Source organism: Neofelis nebulosa, chromosome 10 (assembly GCF_028018385.1).
Source record: "Neofelis nebulosa isolate mNeoNeb1 chromosome 10, mNeoNeb1.pri, whole genome shotgun sequence".
In the NCBI taxonomy this organism is placed as follows: Eukaryota; Metazoa; Chordata; class Mammalia; order Carnivora; family Felidae; genus Neofelis; species Neofelis nebulosa.
Window position 1 is genome coordinate 115166997 of NC_080791.1, and position 17939 is coordinate 115184935.

Below are 17939 nucleotides of genomic sequence, written 5' to 3' on the forward strand. Positions count from 1 at the left end.
CGGGGCTTGAACCCATGGACTGTGGGATCATGATCTGGGTGGAAACCGAGAGTTGGATGCTTAACCAACAGAGCTCCCCAGGCGCCCCAACCTGAGCATTCTCACTACCAGACGATACTAACGTCCAGGTGGTAGAGCAACGAAGCTCTGGCAACATCCTCCAGACTGGACCCTGAGAACATCATGCAAAGAAGCCAGATGTCAAGGGCCATGTGTGCGAGCCTATTGCCCAAACTACCTAGAAAACCCAAAGTACCGTTTGTGGGTGGGAGGCTGGGTCGAAGGAACAGGAAACCTTTCGGGGTGGGGGCGGCGTCTCGGAGCTCCGTGGTCTGCAGGGTCTAAGTACTAATGTCACCAGCCCGTACGTGTGGGTGAGTGGGTGGGCTCAATGCGTGTTGCTCGTACCCAGTCACACAGACCCGAGGCCCGGGGTCAGGATTGGGGGCAGATTCCAAGTCCCAGGGTGCAGCCTGTTGACCAGCCTGCCTGTCAGCCGAGGCCTCGATGAGCCTCAGGTACAAAGCCGCCAGTCAGACACCCAGCAGCCCCCCCTGCTGTGACCTGCCTGCTCCCTGCACACCCTAAGGTGGTTCTCAGCAGAGGCTGGGCCAGCTGGGGCCAGGCTCGCGTACCTGAGGTGATGCAGCCCACCGTGGGCCCTGTGCCCAGAAGCCCACCCTTGGCAAGGTGGCCATTCTGGAACCAACACCACACCCTGATGCTCTGGCCCCAGCAGAAAGTTGGGGGGGCCTGGGCATCTCTAGAAAGCTGTGGGGAACAGCTTTGTGCACTTGGTGGGCGCTCCCAGGGAGAAGGGGGCACTGGCCTCCCTGCTGGCCCTTAGTGGGACCCAGGGCTGTGTCTCAGGTCTGTCCCTGACCCCTGTCTTCACCTGCACAGACCCAGAATTGTCACCTGGAACCCTCCCTACCTGGAGGGCAGATGGGTAGCCTGTGACCCTAACGTGACCTCTTCTGGGCAGCCTCGCCCAGCCTCCTGTGCCTCTTCTGGTGGGACAAGAGGGGCTACCCCGGGGGCCCCCGTCACTGCCCCCAACAAGCCCTTCCTGGTGTAGTAGGTGGTGCGCCAGTGGACGTGTCCATTCGAAGCCACGCCACACTGGGCACTCGGGGCTCGGAGGTAACAGCCAGCACATACCCAACCGTCCCCCCGGGTGGCACCCACATGGGAACCAAAGCAGCAGGGATGCCCCTGGGTGCTCCCGCCCCCTGGCTCCAGCTGCACTCGGCACAGGCTCCAGGCCCAGGGGAGGGCCTGTAACTGCATCACCCCAGCTGGACTCCAGTTGTAGCCAAAGGCCGGGGCAGCGGTGCTGGGGGGAGGGGCTGCGGCGAGTCAGGAACGGAGCACAAGAAAAGTGATTGCTTTAATGAGTTAGGCAAAATTTTACACAGAATCTAGGATCCATCCGGGCTCCAACTGGTAAAAAATGCACAATTCATTCATCGCCAGGCCTATCACTCGCCCCCTCAGGTGGTGCAGATCCGCGCTCCGGCCTCAGGCACTACTCAGGGCTACTTTCCGTTCTCTGTGCCGCCGAACATGCGTTCCTAGGGAGGGAGAGGGAAAAGTGTGACAGGTGCCAGGAAAGGCCTTCGGGACCGGAAGGAAGCGGCCCCTCTGCCGGGGCTGCGTCAGAGTCCGCCTGCCCAGGCTGCCAGAGGAGCCGACACCCCCGAGTCCCCAGGGGAGGTCCCAGCCCTGCCCGGCTCGAGCCCTGGGGCGCTCACCATCAGCACCCGCTCCAGCTTCACGGCGTCGGCAGCAAACTTGCGGATGCCGTCCGAGAGCTTCTCCACGGCCATCTGGTCTTCGTTGTGCAGCCAGCGGAAGGCCTTCTCATCCAGGTGCACCTTCTCCAGGTCGCTCGCCTGGGCTGGGAGCACGGGCATCACCCAGGGCCTTCTGCGCCCCCCCCCCCCCACACCCCCCCCCCCCCCGTGCCCCCCTCAGGCCCCAGGCCCTTGGGCTCCAAACACAGGTGGGACGTGGTCCCCGCCCCTGGGCTGCACCCGCCCCGCGGTGACCAGGGTGAGGCGGCCTTACCCGCCTTGGCCGACAGCATGGGTGCCAGCTTGCTGTTGTCCTTGAGCAGCTCCCCCAGCAGCTTGGGCGAGATGGTGAGGAAGTCACAGCCCGCCAGCGCCTTGATCTCGCCGGTGTTGCGGAAGGAGGCGCCCATGACGATGGTCTTGTAGCCAAACTTCTTGTAGTAGTTGTAGATCTTGGTGACGCTCTTCACTCCTGCGGTGACACACACCGGGTTCCTGAGTGGCCTCCCCGCCGACAGCGCCGCCCAGAGCCGCCACCCCCCCGACCCTGCGCCCGGCCGCGCCCCTCACCGGGGTCCTCCAGGGGCTCGTAGGCCTTCTTGTCTGTGTTGGCCACGTGCCAGTCGAGGATGCGCCCCACGAAGGGGGAGATGAGCGTCACCCCCGCCTCGGCGCAGGCCACGGCCTGGGCAAAGGAGAAGAGCAGCGTCATGTTGCAGTGGATGCCGTGCTGCTCTTCCAGCTCCCTGAGGGGACAGGGCGGGGTGAGCCAGGCCGGGGGGCCCCGGGAACCCGCGCGGGACCCCGTGTGACCTGGAAAGAGGCTCGCGATTCACTCAGGGGACAGGCGGGATCGGGGCGGCTCCCCTCCCCCCCACGGCACCCACATCTGCCACAGTCACCCGGGCTCTCCCTGGCCAGTGGGTGATGGGTGACTGGGATTTTCGTCAAACCCACATTTCAAAACAGAGAGAAAAGGCAAGACAGGCCCCCTGGGAGCCACAGTGGGGCTCCCCGGCCCAGACACGCACATCTGCACCTGGGACCCCAGTCCCACGCCACCTCCCAGAGCTGGCCGGGGCCAGACACCGCGGACTCACCTGACCGCGGTACCGTCCCGCCCTCTGTCCCCCACCCCCCTCCCCGCATCCTGCAGCCTCCCTGCGTCACCATCCACCAGGACGTGCTGGGGTTGACCCCTGAGATAGGGCAATGCCCACTCTGCCACATGCTGCGGAGTGAGCTGGACAGCCGAGCCTGTGCTCAGTCCCCTCTAGGCACATTTCTACCCCAAGGGACAGCTTCCAAGTGGCCTCCATGGCAGCGTTCGAGAAGTATGGCTGCGGAGAGCGAGGACTGGGCGGCGGTGGGCGGCCAGCCTCTACCATGTCTCGTGCATGGCACAGCCATACGTGTTCCTGGCGCGGGCACCCGCAGCTCAGGCCGGCCCACGGGAGGTGCCGCGCTCGAGGCCAGGCCCTCCTATGACCACCACCTCGATGACACCCGGCAGCTGCGCGGGTCCGACCTAAGTGGAGGTGTTTTCGGAAGCGGCCCGTGGGGCGCTCTGGGAAGGTGGCTTTATCAAAGTGTGAGACAGGAGACAGACACTGTGGGGAAACAGTCCCTGAGCAGAGGACTCACGAAGGACAGGACTCTGTTCCATCTAACACTGAGATGGTGAAAGAGAGTGCAGAAGAAACAAGCCAGATTTGGCAGCGAAAGACACAGTCGACGCAGCTAATCCTCAAGAGGACTCTGGTCTGATCTGGATGGGGCTCCGTCTGCACAGCAAGTTTCCAGCGACCACGAGGACTGCGCATGGGCGCCGCCCAGCCTTGCGTGCGGCGCGCCACCTGCCATCAGGCACGGCCCCAGGGTCCGCTTACTTAGCCCAGGCGCCCACGTGCTGACCATGCTGCTCGGGGAGGTTTGCAACCTCGTGGCACCATGTGGATGTGGCCTCAGAAGCGGCTCGGACACGGGGCACCTCGCTAGCTCAGTCGGTTCCGGGTCTGACTGGCCCAGGTGATGATCTCGTGGTTTGTGGGTTCGAGCCCCACGTCAGGCTCTATGCGGACAGCCTGGAGCCTGCTTCGGATTCTGTGTCTCCCTCTCTCTCTCTCTCTGCCCCTCCCCCGCTTGTGCTCTGTCTCTGTCTCAAGAATAAATAAAAACATTAAAACAAAACAAAACAGAAGGGGCTGGGACACATCTCAGCCCCATCCTGACCCGGATCTCAGTCTGTCTGCACGAGTGAGTGTCGGAGGTGGTGCCCAGGACCCTGGGATGTGCAGCTGCCTGTATGTGTCCATGTTAATGGCACTTTCTTTCCGGCCTGGCCGTGCTGCCCAAGGACTCCGGACACTTGCGGGAGCAACGAGCCGCGGAGGGCTCGGGAAAGGGATGTGGTGAGCGGGACCAACTGACTCGGGGTCAAGAATAATTTCTAGGGTTCTCAAAAGATTTTCCAAACACTGCTGACAGAAATGACAAGTATCAAAGTAAAGGAGGAAAAACTATGGCCGCAGACGGCACAGCCAGTGGGACACGGCCAGGACCGCGCTGAGGGGCGGCACGACGTGGCAACCCTACCCCCATGAGCGTGTCCCCAAGACGTACGCCACGTGCCCAAACCTGGACACGGACGTTCAAGGCAGCATCACCCATGACGGCCCCAAAGGCGGAAGCACAAAATGCGGTGTAGATACAAGGGAGCATTAGCCTTAACAGGGACACAGCCCGGACACACGCTGCCACTTGGGTGAACCTCGACACCTGCCACGTGAGGGAAGCCAGACACAAAAGGTCACGTGTTCTGTGATTCTGTTGACGTGAGACATGCGGAACAGGCAAAGCCAGAGAGACAGAAAGTGGGTGAGTGGCCGCAGGTGTTAAGGGGCCCAGAAAACCCACATCCCATCGTGCGTGAGACGCCCTCGCTGGCACGGAGGCTCAGGTGTCGGTGGCCTCCGGGCAGGGACCGCTCGGGGCAGCTCAGCACACCTGGGACGACAACCAGTCGGCTCTTTACAGGTGGTGCCGGCGGGAGGACGGGAGCTGGGGCCTCACACAGGCCTCGCGCCTCTCTGGACGCGGCCACCCCGCACCCCGCCACTGGGAGGAGGGCCCCCCACGCGGTGCCCACCCGGGAACCTCCTGCAGAAGCCCCCTCGCAGGGGTACTTACTTTCCGGCCTGAATCCCTTCCCAGGTGGACGACAGCTTTATAAGGACCTGGTCCTTGCTGATCCCGGCCTCCTGGTAGAGCTCGATGAGGCGCCTGGCACGGGCCACCATGGCATCCTTGTCGAAGGACAACCTAGGACAACAAGGAGCGGCCTCGCCTCACGACACCCACCGAGAAGGACCAGCCTGGAGCCCGGCTCACCCTCACACCCCTCCAGGGGCCTACGCAGAACACAGGCTGGACACCAGTCGCTGGACAGGGGGCACCGCCCCGCGCTCCTCACCGAGCGAGGCTGCGGCGCCACGCGGGTCTACGGACCCCCAAGCCCGTCCACCCGAGTCCTCACCTGGCATCCACTTCTGTGGATACACGGCCCGGAACCTTCTTCAATATTTCTGCTCCGAACAACACAAAAAGCTTATCCATAGCGTTTTTAATCTGTTCCTCCTGTGACCTAAAATTCAAGGGAAAAAACTAGGTCAAAAGCTTGTTAGTTTTAAGGGCACGGGATTCTACAAAACAAATTCCTTTCCCTCATCTTCTCCCTCTTTTTCTAATGTTTATTTATGTATTTTGAGAGAGAGAAAGAGAGAGAGCAGGAACGGGGGGAGGGGCACAGAGAGAATCTCAAGCAGGCTCCGCACGGTCAGCACAGAGCCCTACGCGGGGCTTGATCTCAGGAACCATGAGATCACCATCTGAGCTGAAATCAGGAGTCGGGTGCTTAACCGACTAACCCCCCCCAGGCGCCCCTTGTCTTCCTTCTCTTAAACCAGAAAACCCCAAGAGAACAACACATGCTTTCCCCCCCTGAACTATGGTAAAACACACACAGCATAACAGTCGCCACCGTGACCGCGTCTAAGAGCTCAGCTCGGGCCAACACTACCGTCTGCCTGCGGAACTTCCATCGTTCCAAACGGAGTCCCTGCACCTTGTGGCACCTGACGAAAATAACCTCCTCCGTCCCCTTGCAGTGGCCTGGGCAGGCGAGTGCGGAACGCAGTGGTTTCCAAGACGGCCCCCCGTCCGGGGGTCCTCGCCAGCCCGGCGCACATGGGAAAATCTCCAGCCCGTGCATTGTGGGCGAGGACCCGTGGGGTGGCTGGACACAGGGATCGCTAAGAGCGCCACCTGGTCACCCAATGCCAGAAGCACCAAGGCCTTGGGGACACAGCGAGGCGAAAGAGCGAGAGAAGGGACAGGCAGCTGGCTGAGGTGGGGGCCGTCCCTGACGGAGGGCAGGGCACACACCACGCCCGCATGCCGCCCCGACCCGCGCGTCCCCCAGGCACTCCCTCGGCTGTGCACGGTCACCCTGATGAAAACTTAAAGTGACATCAGGAAGGGGTACGTGGAGGGGTAGGAGCAGGGACAGATGGTAGCTGGGCACCAGGGAACGTTCTAGGAGGTTCACGTACTCCAGGACCGGATTGTGGGGACGGCTGCACCACTGAATACATTTATCAGAACACACGGAGCTGTGCGCTTGGGGAGTCTTACTCTAGTAAAGCTGTTAAGAGATAATAAAATGACAGAAGGCAGGTCGGTGATTGCCGGGGCCGGGAGACTTGCCACAAGAGGGGAGGGAGGGACTTTCGGGGTGCTGCACCTTAACTGGGGAGTTTACAGAGGGTACACGCTCCGGTAAACGACATTCATTGAACCGGACACTTCCTATGGCTGCAGTTTCCTCCATGTAAATTACACTCTGAGAAAGTTGATAAAAACAAACATAAAAAACCCAGCTTCCAGAGTCTAAGAGGCTCAAGAACTAAAATGCGGTTGCGGCCCTGAGCTCACCCGCCCAGCTTCTTGCCGTAGGCGATGGCCTCGTCCAGCAGCCCCTCGTAGGCGGGCATCTGTGCCGCGGCCAGGATCAGGGAGGGGTTGGTGGTGGCATCCTGGGGCTTGTACTCATCGATGGCTAGGGAAAAGATCAAGGAGAGTAGGAGAGTCGGTGGGGTGCTCGCTCCCCCCCCCCCCCCAGTCCTCCACGAGTCCCCCAGACACGGACACAGAGTCGCACTTCGTACACATTCCTTCCCTGTCCCGGAAGGCTGGGCAAGGGGTGGCGGTTTGCACAATAACAAAACAACAACCAAGATTAAGGCCAGAGATCAAATAGAAATGTGCTCCTGTGAGGGCTGGTTCACCGCTGAGGCGCAAGGGAGGCCGGGAGGCGCTGGAAGAAGCTGGAAAGGCACTTCCTGCTGCCACACTGGGGCCAGCAGACACGCGGGCAAGTCAGCGAGTGACAGCACGCGGTTACATTCAAGACCACTTGCCTTCGTTCCACTCTCCTTTCTTTTTTCACCCTAGCTTGTTCTTAGTAACCAAGCCAGGAACGAGGAGAGACCAAGGAGGCTGAACCCGGAGCCTCACTGAGCCGACACTGTCAGGGCAGAGTGTGGACGAGCAGGGCCGGCCGACAGCCACCACCACCACCGCCCACCCCCCACCCCGCCCCACCGCCCCCTGCATCACGCTGCTCACCTCTGGAGGGTTAGCTGGGGCGGTAAACTGACTGCGTGACTGAAAAGTAGTATTTTCAAAGTGCCCTTTGATGGCAAGAGTACAGAGACGGAGAACAGATTGGGAGCTTCCAGGAACGGGGAAGGGGGGCAGCTCTCAGGGGCCCAAGGGACGTCTGTGTTCTAACTGTCCGGGGGCACAAGAGTCTACGCGTGTTATCACTCACTGTGGGCAGTGCTGCTCCCCACCCCCTTTCAGGTTTCAAGCTGGTGAACACTGAGCCACGCCTGCCACCGTGCTGGCACCAAGTTCCTGCTTCTAACAGCACACCCACGGTCACATATAATGTCACCTCTGGCGGACAGCGGGCGAAGTATACATGGGGTTCTATGGGCTAATTTCACAACTTCCTGGGAGTCTATATTTCAAAATAATAAGAAGTGCTCTGGGGTGGTGTTTATGCAGGTGTGTCAAAATCCACGGAGGAATGCACTGAAATGGTGCCTTTTGTTACATAAAATTAGGTCTTGAGAAGCCTGACTTTCAGCAAACTTAAGAACAAAACCAATACTTATCTTGAGTCAACATGTGGGCTTCAGGGTCCGGGGGACTTAAGACTTAAACCGAATGTGAAACTGGGGGGCAGGGGCATTGTTCAGTAAAGAGCATCCATGGCTTTGACTGTATTTTCAAAGAGGTGTATGACCCACCCCACCCCCAACTCCTGCCAAGGTCACTTCACAAAATGACCACAATACCGGATACTCAATTGACAACTATGTAATGTTTATGGATATACGTTATTAACTAATGCGCATTTGTTCAAAATAAAAAATGATGGGCACTTGGGTGGCTCAGTGGTTAAGCATCTGACTTCAGCTCAGGTCATGGTCTCACAGTTCGTGGGTTCGAGCCCCGCATCAGGCTCTGTGCTGACAGTGCGGAGCCTGGGGCCTCCTTTGGATTCTGTGTCTCCCTCTCTCTCTGCCCTTCCCCTACTTGTGCTTTCTCTCTCTCTCTCAAAAATAAATAAACATTAAAAAAATATGTCAACACTTGGGTTTAGATTTTAATTGTTAATGTTTATTCATTTTTGAGAGAGACAGAGCATGAGCAGGGGAGGGGCAGGGAGAGAGGGAGACCCAGAATCCCAAGTAGGCTCCAGGCTCCAACCTGTCAGCAGAGAGCCCGACGCGGGGCTCGAACTCACAAACTGCGGGATCATGACCTGAGCCAAAGTTGGACACTTAACTGCCTGAACCACCCAGGCACCCCTAGATATTTCTTTCTTTCTTTCTTTTTTTTTTTTTATTATTCTTGAGGAGACAGAGAATTCCAAGCAGGTTCATTCACTAAGTGCCCAAATCTTGATTTCAGCTCAGGTGGTGATATCACGGTTCGGGAGTTCCAGCCCCGTGTCAGGCTCTGGGCTGACACTGTGGAGCCTGCTTCGGATTTTGTGTCGCTCCCTCTCTCTGCTCCCCCACATTTTCTCTCTCTCTCAAAAATAAATAAATAAACATTAAAAAAAAAAAAAAAAGGGCAGCCAAATGTGCGCGTTCACTCTCCTAGATAAACAACCCTCTTACTCAGAGTTGCCAAAGAGGAATTAAGGCCTGTTTGTCAAGCCACCATGAGAAAGCAGAAAAGAAAGGAAGTCACTCTGTATTGTGTGCCCCACAACACTCATCCCATGAGCGTTTCACAATTTTCCTGAAAATCTTGTTTGTTAGGCTGGGCACGGAGCGCTAGGGATTAACGGTACCGCCCTTCCCTCCACCCGTCTGTGTGTCCCTGGTTCTCTCCGGTGAGCACAAGTCTAACTCCGGAAAATCTAAATTTTAACAGCAGGACAACCTTTGCTTTCCTAGGAGCACTGAGCTTTACCCACGCAGTGCCGCGGCCCCAGGCTGTGGATGTCCACCCAGGGGGACACCCTGCCACTGACAGTCACCTGCGGCTACGGCTGTCCCCGGCGGGGTGGGAAGATGTGCAACAGGAGATTGCAAAAGCTGGTCTTTCTGGGCCCAGAACTGACTCAAGTTCCTGCTCAGTAGGTCAACCTGTGCCGAATAAACCTGCACCTCGTGGGCAAGGGGTCCAGGTGGAAACCAGTTCCAGGTCCTCCTTGAATCTCTTCCGCAGCATAAAGCCTCGGAAAGCCCTCCCGGGGTTCCCAACAGCTCGGAGGGGGCCCCCTGCCCACCCCAGCCTGCTGCGCTCTTCACCCGCTCCCCTCAGCCCCTGCGCTCCCTCCTCCCCTACCCGCACCGGCCCTCCCCGCTTCGGGACCCCCGATCCCGGGCCCGCGCCCCCCTCAGGACCCTGATTCCCCGGCCGCCTCGCCCCCCCGCCCCCCCGCCCCCCCCACCCCGGGCCCCGCCGGCTCTCCGCGTCCACGAACACCCGCCCCCAGCACGGCCAGTCAGCGCGCCTCACCGTGGAAGTCGCCCGTGTCGGCCACCACGGTGGTGAACTGCTTGAGCTGCTCCAGCGCGCTCTCCATCCTCTGCCGCTTTACGGGGGAGCCCGACATGGCGAAGCGGCGGCGGAGCGCGGCGGCCCACAATGCCCCGGGGGCCCCTCCGCGCCGGCCAATCGGAGAGCGGCGCGGGAAGGCGGGGCCGAGGGCGCCTCCGCCGCAGGGCGAAGCCCCGCCCGGGCGACGAAGCCCCGCCCCGGTTAGAGCGGCCCTGTGCCCCTGTCCCCCAGTCTTGGTGGGGCTGCAGGCGTCCGGGATGCACCTCCCGCCCTCAGCCTGGCCCGGCGCCCCCTCCAGGGGCCCCCTGGGGAGTGAGGGCCCCCTCACTCCCAAGACAGACGTGCTCATTGCCTGGGAAGGAGCCGGCTGGAGACTAGGGCCCTGTGGATTCATTCTCTCCTGCACAGATCCAGAGCCCTTCCTTGCCTTTGGTTCTGGGAATCTGTCCCAGATAAGGAACATGAAGTTCAGAAAGTGTCCCAAAGGCACTATCCATGAAATCTGTCGCAGGAAGCATATAACTGCCGGTTTTATATCGGTTGTTTCTCTCTCTCTCTTTTTCTTAATGTTTACTTATTTTTGAAGGAAAGAGAGACAGGGTGTGAGTGGGGGAGGGGCAGAGAGAGAGGGAGACACAGAATCCGAAGCAGGTTCCAGGCTCTAAGCTGTCAGCACAGAGCCCGCCGCGGGGCTCGACCTCACGAACCATGAGATCATGACCAGCGCCGAAGTCAGATGCCTAACCGACTGAGCCACCCAGGCGCCCTTCTCTCTCTCTTAATTGCTATGTGGTCCTCCATTCTGGACCAAGTTTTTTGTCAGATGTGTATGTATTGTAGGTGTTTCCTCCAAGTCCGTGGCTTATCTTTTCATTTTTTCTTCACAGAGTTTTTAATGAGAAATTTTAAATTTTAATGAAATTCAACATAACAATTTTTAATTTTATGGTAAGTGCTTTTTTGTATCTTCTCTAAAAATATCTTTGCTTACTTCCAAGTGACAAAAACACTTTCCGATGGTTTCTTTTAGGGATGTTTTAGTTTGACTTTCATATTAGTTTGTGGTTTTTTACGTTTATTTATTTTTTGAGAGAGAGAGAGAGAGAGAGAGCATGAGCAGGGGAGGGCAGAGAGAGAGGGAGAAAGATAAAATCCCAAGCAGGCTCCACACTGTCGGTGCAGAGAACAGCGCAGGGCTTGAACCTGCAAACTGCAAGATCGTGACCCGAGCTGAAGTCACGCTCAACTGAATGAGCCACCCAGGAGCCCCTGGCTTTCGTGTTAGTCTTTGATGAATCTCGGACTGATTTTGTGCATGTTATGAGGTAGAGGTCAGGGGTCATTTTTCTCTACTTGGTCAATCTTTGTTGAAAGAACCTTCCACTCGTCATGGAAATACAAAAGTAGGAAAGACACGCCACAGAAGAAGCTGATTAAATTAAAACCACAGGGAAATCTCTCCAATCTCTTACTCAAATGGCAAAAATACCCAAAGGCCAGCAATCCCCAGCGCGGGGGAGGCCGTGGAGGAGTGGAACTCTGGAATGTACCATGGTGCGAATGGACTTCTGGGAGAAGAGTTTTGTGGTTTCTTATATGAAATTCAGCACCTACTGACCACGTGAACCAGCCCTTCTGCTCCTCAGATAAAAACACGTCCACGCAACAAGCTGCACACAGATAATCATAGAAGTTTTATTCCAGCCCCAAACTGGAAACAACCCAACATCCATCAGCAGGAGAAGAGGACAGGCTGGTGGCCCCATGCAGGGAAATGCTACCCTGCGACGACAGGAAGGGCTAGTGACCCCAGCAGTGCCCCTGCACAACCCTCAGGAGCACTGTGCTGCCTGAAAGGAGCCAGACACCGAAGGACGCATGCCAAGGATTCCAGCGTGTGAAGTTCACGGACAGGCGGGCTGCCTCTGGGGGAGGCTGGAGCTGACCAGAAGGGCCACAGGGGAGCTTTCTGGTGCGATAGAAATACTCGCCCCAGATGCTTAGGAGTGTGGGCAGGTTAGTAGCAACAGGTCCCAGGAACTCTCGACATGTCCAACATGTCCGTTCTCTCCCCGCCCAGACCCACCGAGCCAGGAGCCGTGGGGCAGCGAGGACGCTTTCCCGGCATGTGAGCGTCTGAGAACCTCAGCCCTGATCTTTAAGGGGCAGCGGACACTCAGTGGAGACATTTGTCAAAACACTTTGAAATGTGCACTTCACTGTATCAAGTAAGACCAAAAAAAAAAAAAAAAAAAAGACAATTACAGCACAACAAAACAAAATACGAACCATCAGAAACAGCCCCTGTTTGGCAGCTGCCTGCTGGTTCTGAATGTGACGGCCTAGAGGGGACAGTCTCGCAGATGCAGAAAAACGGGTGCCGTGTCAGTAAGGTGCGGGCAGCGGTGTAGGGCCTGTGCCCCCGCGTTGTGGCCTGGGAGGCAGAAGGCCGGGGGCGAAGGCGATCTGCGGCTCCAGGGGAAGGACCGGCTGGTTCGCCTGTGGAGACCTCGCCCTGGCTGTCCTTGTGCTGGCGCTCGCCCTCCCTTGGCCGAGGCCAGCAAGATGCTGGGCACGGTTTCCTGCCTGCGGGGTGAGAACGAGATGGGTGTGCGTGCGGGTCCAACCCCTGGTGCAATTCCCCAGAGGCGGGAGCTCTCACGGGCCCTTTTTGCAGATGCAGAACGAGGCGCTGGGTCAGCAAGAGGGGAGGACATCCCGAGGGGCCTAGCCCTCAGTCACTCTCAGAGGCTGCCTGACTGCCAGGGCAGAGGAGGGAAGGGTCCGTGGACTTTGCACCTGCTAATCGCACTGACTCAGGGAAGGCGGGGACTGTTTCCTCCAGCCTTGCACGGAAGGGGCTGTGCCCGTCCCTCAGCCTTCCGGAAGCCCTGGGAGCCTCGCCCCTTGCTGCTGTGTTCACCACACGCCCGCATTTAGGAAGGTAGGTCTGTAAACCTTTGTCCTCAATATGGTCATCCCACTTTGCAACTAAAAACCTGGAATCAGGGGCACCTGGGTGGCTCAGTCGGTTGAGCGGCCGATTTTGCCTCAGGTCACCATCTCACAGTCCGTGAGTTCGAGCCCCGCATCAGGCTCTGTGCTGACAGCTCGGAGCCTGGAGCCTGTTTCGGATTCTGTGTCTCCCTCTCTCTGACCCTCCCCCGTTCATGCTCTGTCTCTCTCTGTCTCAAAAGTAAATAAACGTTAAAAAAAAATTTAAAAAAAGAAAAGAAAAAAAAAACACCTGGAATCATCACCCGACATTTACAATCATCAGGGGACGCCTTCCCAGGGGCACCTCAGGCCTCCCTTCCCACAGATAATTGGGCTGCTCTCTGGGCCAGCCATCCCCCCGGAAAGGCAGATGATGCTGGGCCTGGACAGCTGGATCCCTGCCCCAGAAAAGTCAATGGTGCCCCTGGCGGGAGGCCAAGAGCAAGGACAGTGGCGGTGAAGGTGTATTTGCTCCCTTCCTGCCAACTCCATGATCCCAGTGTGTGTATGCTTCAGGAATGGGGGGCGCGGCTAGAACCCAGAGGGACCCATAAGTCACTATATTGCCACACGGATGTTCTGACAGAAGCCCAGACAGTAGCCTTAAAGGGCCAGAGTTTGAAATGTAAGTTTTGGCGGAGGGGGGTGAAGGGGTGAAGCCAAAGCCTCAGAGTTATAGAAGCAGAGGGTGAGGAGGGGAGCTTGGGGGGTCTGGGGGAACATCTGGAGGCCTGCTGGCCAGCTGTGGCCCCATCCAGGAGGGCTAGGGTGGGGGCCAGGGGCCCGGCCCCTGTGCCTCAGCCCGCCCTGGCTCAGCCCTCCCCAGGATACCCCGAAGCCCTGATCCAGCAGGCCTGTGCAGCAGAAGACAGGGATGACACCCAGGGTCGTCTCGCTCGGGCTGCAGGGGACCCCCAGGAGCCTCGCTGGCACCTCTACCCAGGAAGCCCGTAGGGCAGAGGCCACTGGTCTGTGCAGAGCAGGGACAGGCATCAGGGAGGCCTTGCTGAGAAGCTGGCCTCAGAGCAAAGGCTCCAGGGCCTGGAGGAGAGCCAAGCAGGGCATCGCAGACCAGCCCGCCCTCCACGGGGACCTGGGTCAGAGCCCGGAGGGCTTGGAGCACAGGGCATTGGCAGCGGGGGGGGGGGGGGGGGGAGATGGGGTAGGACTTGGGTTTTATCTTTTTATTTATTTTGGAGTTTTATTTATTTAGGTAATCTCTACACCCCAGGCGGGGCTCAAACTCACGACCCCAAGATCAAGAGTCACATGCTCCACTGACTGAACCAGTCAGGCACCCCAGGACTTAGGTTTTAAAGCATCTGTCTAGGGGCTCCTGGGTGGCTCAGTGGGTTGAGAGTCTGACTTCGGCTCAGGTCACGATCTCCCGGTTTGTGGGTTCCAGCCCCGCATCGGGCTCTCTGCTGACAGCTCAGAGCTGCTTGGGATCCTCTGCCTCCCTCTCTCTCTGCCCCTCCCCTGCTGGTGCTCCAGCTCTGTCTCAAAAATCAATAAATAAATGTCAAAAAAAATACAGGATCTCTCCGGGCCCTGTGTCATGTCAGACTGACGCTGGGGGGGGGGGGGGGGGGGAGGGGCCACCGCTTTTCCCAGGGGCAGGGACAGTGGGTGAGGCCGCAAGCAGAGCTCTACTGGTAGAGCTGGCTGTGCGGGAAGGGGGGGGGCGAGCAGATCAAGGGTCGGGGGGGCAGGGGCACCCTCTGGTTTAGGTGCGAGGGGAGCAGCAGGAGGGTTAGAGGTCTAGAGCGCAGGTCTGGGGTTAGCCTGGAGAGGCACTGGGTGTGGGAGCATCGCTGGGGGGAGCGTGGATGGACCCGGGGAACGTGATGCTCACCTGTGATCCACTCACACGAGGCCCCTGGAGTCTCCAGATTCCCGGAGACAGAGAGTGGACGGTGGGCACCGGGGCTGGGGGAGAGGCCGGGGGTCCGTGATTCACGGGGACAGAGAGTGGACGGTGGGCGCCGGGGCTGGGGGAGGGGCCGGGGGTCCGGGTTTCACGGGGACAGAGTTTCCGTTTGGGAAGATGGAAAGTTCTGGAGACGGAGGGTGGGGATGGGCGCACAACGGCGTGAACGTGCTTAGCGCCCCTGAGCTGCACGCTTAAGAGTCGGTGAAGACGGTACTTTCTATGTTGTGTGTATTTTATCACAATTACAAAATAAAAAGAATCTGGGAGCGGCCTAGCTGGCTGGCTCTGCCCGGGCTGTGTCACCCGCGGGTGTAGAGGGAGCCACTGCACACTGTCCCACCCTCGTGGCCATGGCGGGAGGCCCCTGTTTGCAGCCACAGGTGCCTCCCCACGGCTGGCTTGTGCTTGTTGGCGACCTTGGGCTGGGGCAGGTGAGGCTCGCCTTGAAAAGTCTCTTGCACTTTTTAAACTTCCTGCTTAAAGACGCGAGCGGCGACCACGAACGGCATTCGGGGCAACGCACGCAGGTTGTGAGGACAGAAACGCGCTGGTCGGAAGGACCCACGCCTGTCAGGACAGCGGTTCCTCTGGCGGTCGGGCCGCCAGACTCAAGGTCATGGGCGGGAGGGCGAGTATTTGGTCGTCCGGGTCTGTTCCTTCTCTTTTTAATTTATACGTTGATTCCCTTTCAGATCCATTTCCTGCCACTAAGGAGCTCTTCCAGCGCCTCGGCTTGCTCGGTTTACTCGCCTTCTCGCAAAAGGTGTTATCGTTTCTGAATCTCGATTCTTCCCTTTTCATCCGCGTGCTTCGTTCACACGGTGTGACTGTCACCCTCTCATTTCCTCACTGAGCACCCTCTCCCACATGCACCTGCATTCAGTTTCTCCCCCTGCCTGGCTCTGCCGTGGCAGCCACACGCCGCTCCCCTGCTCCCCACACCCGCAGGGGGCCCTCGCCCCTCCCCCGTGTGCCCCTCGCGGAGGTTCCCGGGGCGGGGGGGGGGGGCGCACTCCAGGGGACACGCAGACCCTGGGGGCTGTCCACGCGCCCGTCAACCTTGGCCATTGGCCAGCTTCCTGCGTCTGCCGCTTCCCTCTGCCTTTCTCCGCAGGCTCACTTTGAGCACCTGCTCCGGGTGGCGGGGTGGGGGGGGGAGGGAACTCGCGGCTCCCCCACAGCTGCCCACGCACAGCTCGCCATTTCCCACCGCGAGTGCGGGCTCCTGTTTCCCGGCAGGGGTGCACCTGTGGAGTCCACGTCAATGGCTCTCAAACCGGGGCCTCGGGACCCTTTCACACAGTCAAAAATTATCGAGGGTCCCGAGGAAGTTTTGTTTACGTAGGTTACCTCTATCTCGATGTTTACTATAGCAGAAAATACAACTATGAAAATGGAAAGGCACGCGCTTATCCTTCCTTCAACAACAGCACCGACAGACCAGGCGCCGAACCACCCACAGCACACAGCTCGTCAGCGGCACGAGGCAGGAAACACTGGGAAGATGTTGTTTTGGGGGTTTCCTGAGGCTGTTGCCCCGGGGCCCGGAGGTAGCCGCGGCTCAAGCAGGTGCGTGGATCCCCCGGTCACTTCCAACCCTCTACGCGCCCGCCAGTCCTGAAGGAATAGGTCTCGCGTTTGCCCAGTCCTCGTCAAGCGTCTAAAAACCCTGGCTTAATCCAGACCCTGAAACCTCACAGTACCCCACCTCGCCCGCTCACCCCTCAGACCCCGCTAAGTGTCAACAGGTAGGCGAGCCCCTGTAGCTCGAGGTCGAGCCACAGTCACATGGTGGTATCTTGGGGAGCCAGCACTCGAGCACAACGAGCGCATTTCAGCGCAAAACAGCTTCTCTTCCAACAACATGGCGAGAGGAGGGGCATCGATGTGTGTTGTGCAAATCTGGACGCCGGGCCTCATGCAGGAAGGAAAAGGAAAAGCCTCTTTTTAAATGGCAGGGAAGCCTCCCCACCCCCTGGCCGCCCCGTGCGGGCTCAGCCATGGGATGTGAGATCAGCTGTCGAGGAGGGGGAGAGGGGAGCCACACGGATCGTGGGAGGGCCACAAAGACGCGCCTGTCCCCGAGACAGAGACGGGCGTTGTCTAAGGAGACATTCGCTCCAGCGTAGCCGGGCACAGGGCGGATGCCGGACGGCAGCCCACCCCCCTTGCCCAGTGTGCCGCTCCTGGCTCCGCCCATGGTCAGACGCTCTGTGGTCCCCACCACCCCTCCAGACCCTCCTCTTCCCTGCTTGGCCAGTCCGGTGTGGGAGGCGAGGAGGTGAGAGGTTAGTGACACAAATCAGGCCAAACCGCATTGGAGTCCCACTCCTCCCCTGCTCTGGGGCCCCAGGCAAGTGGCCTGGCCCCTCAGTGCCTTGTTCTTCAGCCTTGCCTACTTCACAGACACTGAGGTCACCAGGGGGCCAGGGAGGGCGGAGCTCGGACATCCCCAGTCTGGGAGCCCTGGACAGCAGTGCCCTCAGAGCAGAGAGCACAGTGACTCCTCACAGCTGTCCTGATAGCTATGGGACTCTGCGCCCATCACTGCGCTCCCCAGCGCAAAGGCAGTGTCCCCAAAGCCCGTACCATCCCGGTGAAGGCAGAACCCTGCTGGGTGGAAAAGGGGGCGGGCGAGTGGGGGGACTGGGAGCAGGGGGAGCTGGGGTCCCCACCACTGCTCCAAAGGAGGGCTTCAGCCAAATAGGGCTGGGGGGGGGGGGGCGTCCAGTCAGGGGCCTATCCCTCCCGGTGGCTCCGGACTGAAGGTAGCTGTGGGTTTCTGGAAGGAGAGCCAACACCCCATCTGATCCCTTTTCCTTCTGCGTACTATTTCCCTGTTTCCCGGGTTCTGCCTGGGAGGATCGACCTTCCTCTCCCACCCTCGGGTCTGGGGGAGGACCTTCCTCTCCTGGGGTGAGGAGGCCCCAGTGGTCAAGGCTGGGTGGTGGTCCAGAGGGCACGGCAGTCCCAGCTCCTGCTGACCCAGCCCTGCTGCCTAGACTCTGCCCCACATGGCCTGTCCCAGCTGAGAGTTGGGGCTTCTGAGGCCTGAGGGCGGGGCCGGG

General features: G+C 59.2%; 1 protein-coding gene and 1 long non-coding RNA gene across 2 annotated transcripts; both read right to left on the minus strand.

The window, feature by feature from the left end:
• Positions 1-1378: 1378 nt before the first annotated feature.
• Positions 1379-10058, minus strand: TALDO1 (transaldolase 1). The gene is made up of 8 exons (XM_058690108.1): positions 9900-10058; positions 6789-6912; positions 5332-5439; positions 4986-5117; positions 2367-2542; positions 2071-2268; positions 1755-1900; positions 1379-1574 (listed from the first exon to the last, which is right to left on the minus strand). The coding sequence occupies exons 1-8, from the start codon at positions 9994-9996 to the stop codon at positions 1539-1541; spliced, it is 1017 nt and encodes a 338-aa protein (XP_058546091.1). The 5' UTR covers positions 9997-10058; the 3' UTR covers positions 1379-1538.
• A 1554-nt stretch (positions 10059-11612) lies between these two features.
• On the minus strand, positions 11613-13758 carry LOC131488372 (uncharacterized). The gene is made up of 2 exons (XR_009250186.1): positions 13189-13758; positions 11613-12940 (listed from the first exon to the last, which is right to left on the minus strand). It is a non-coding gene; the product is annotated as an uncharacterized LOC131488372 (long non-coding RNA).
• Positions 13759-17939: the final 4181 nt, after the last annotated feature.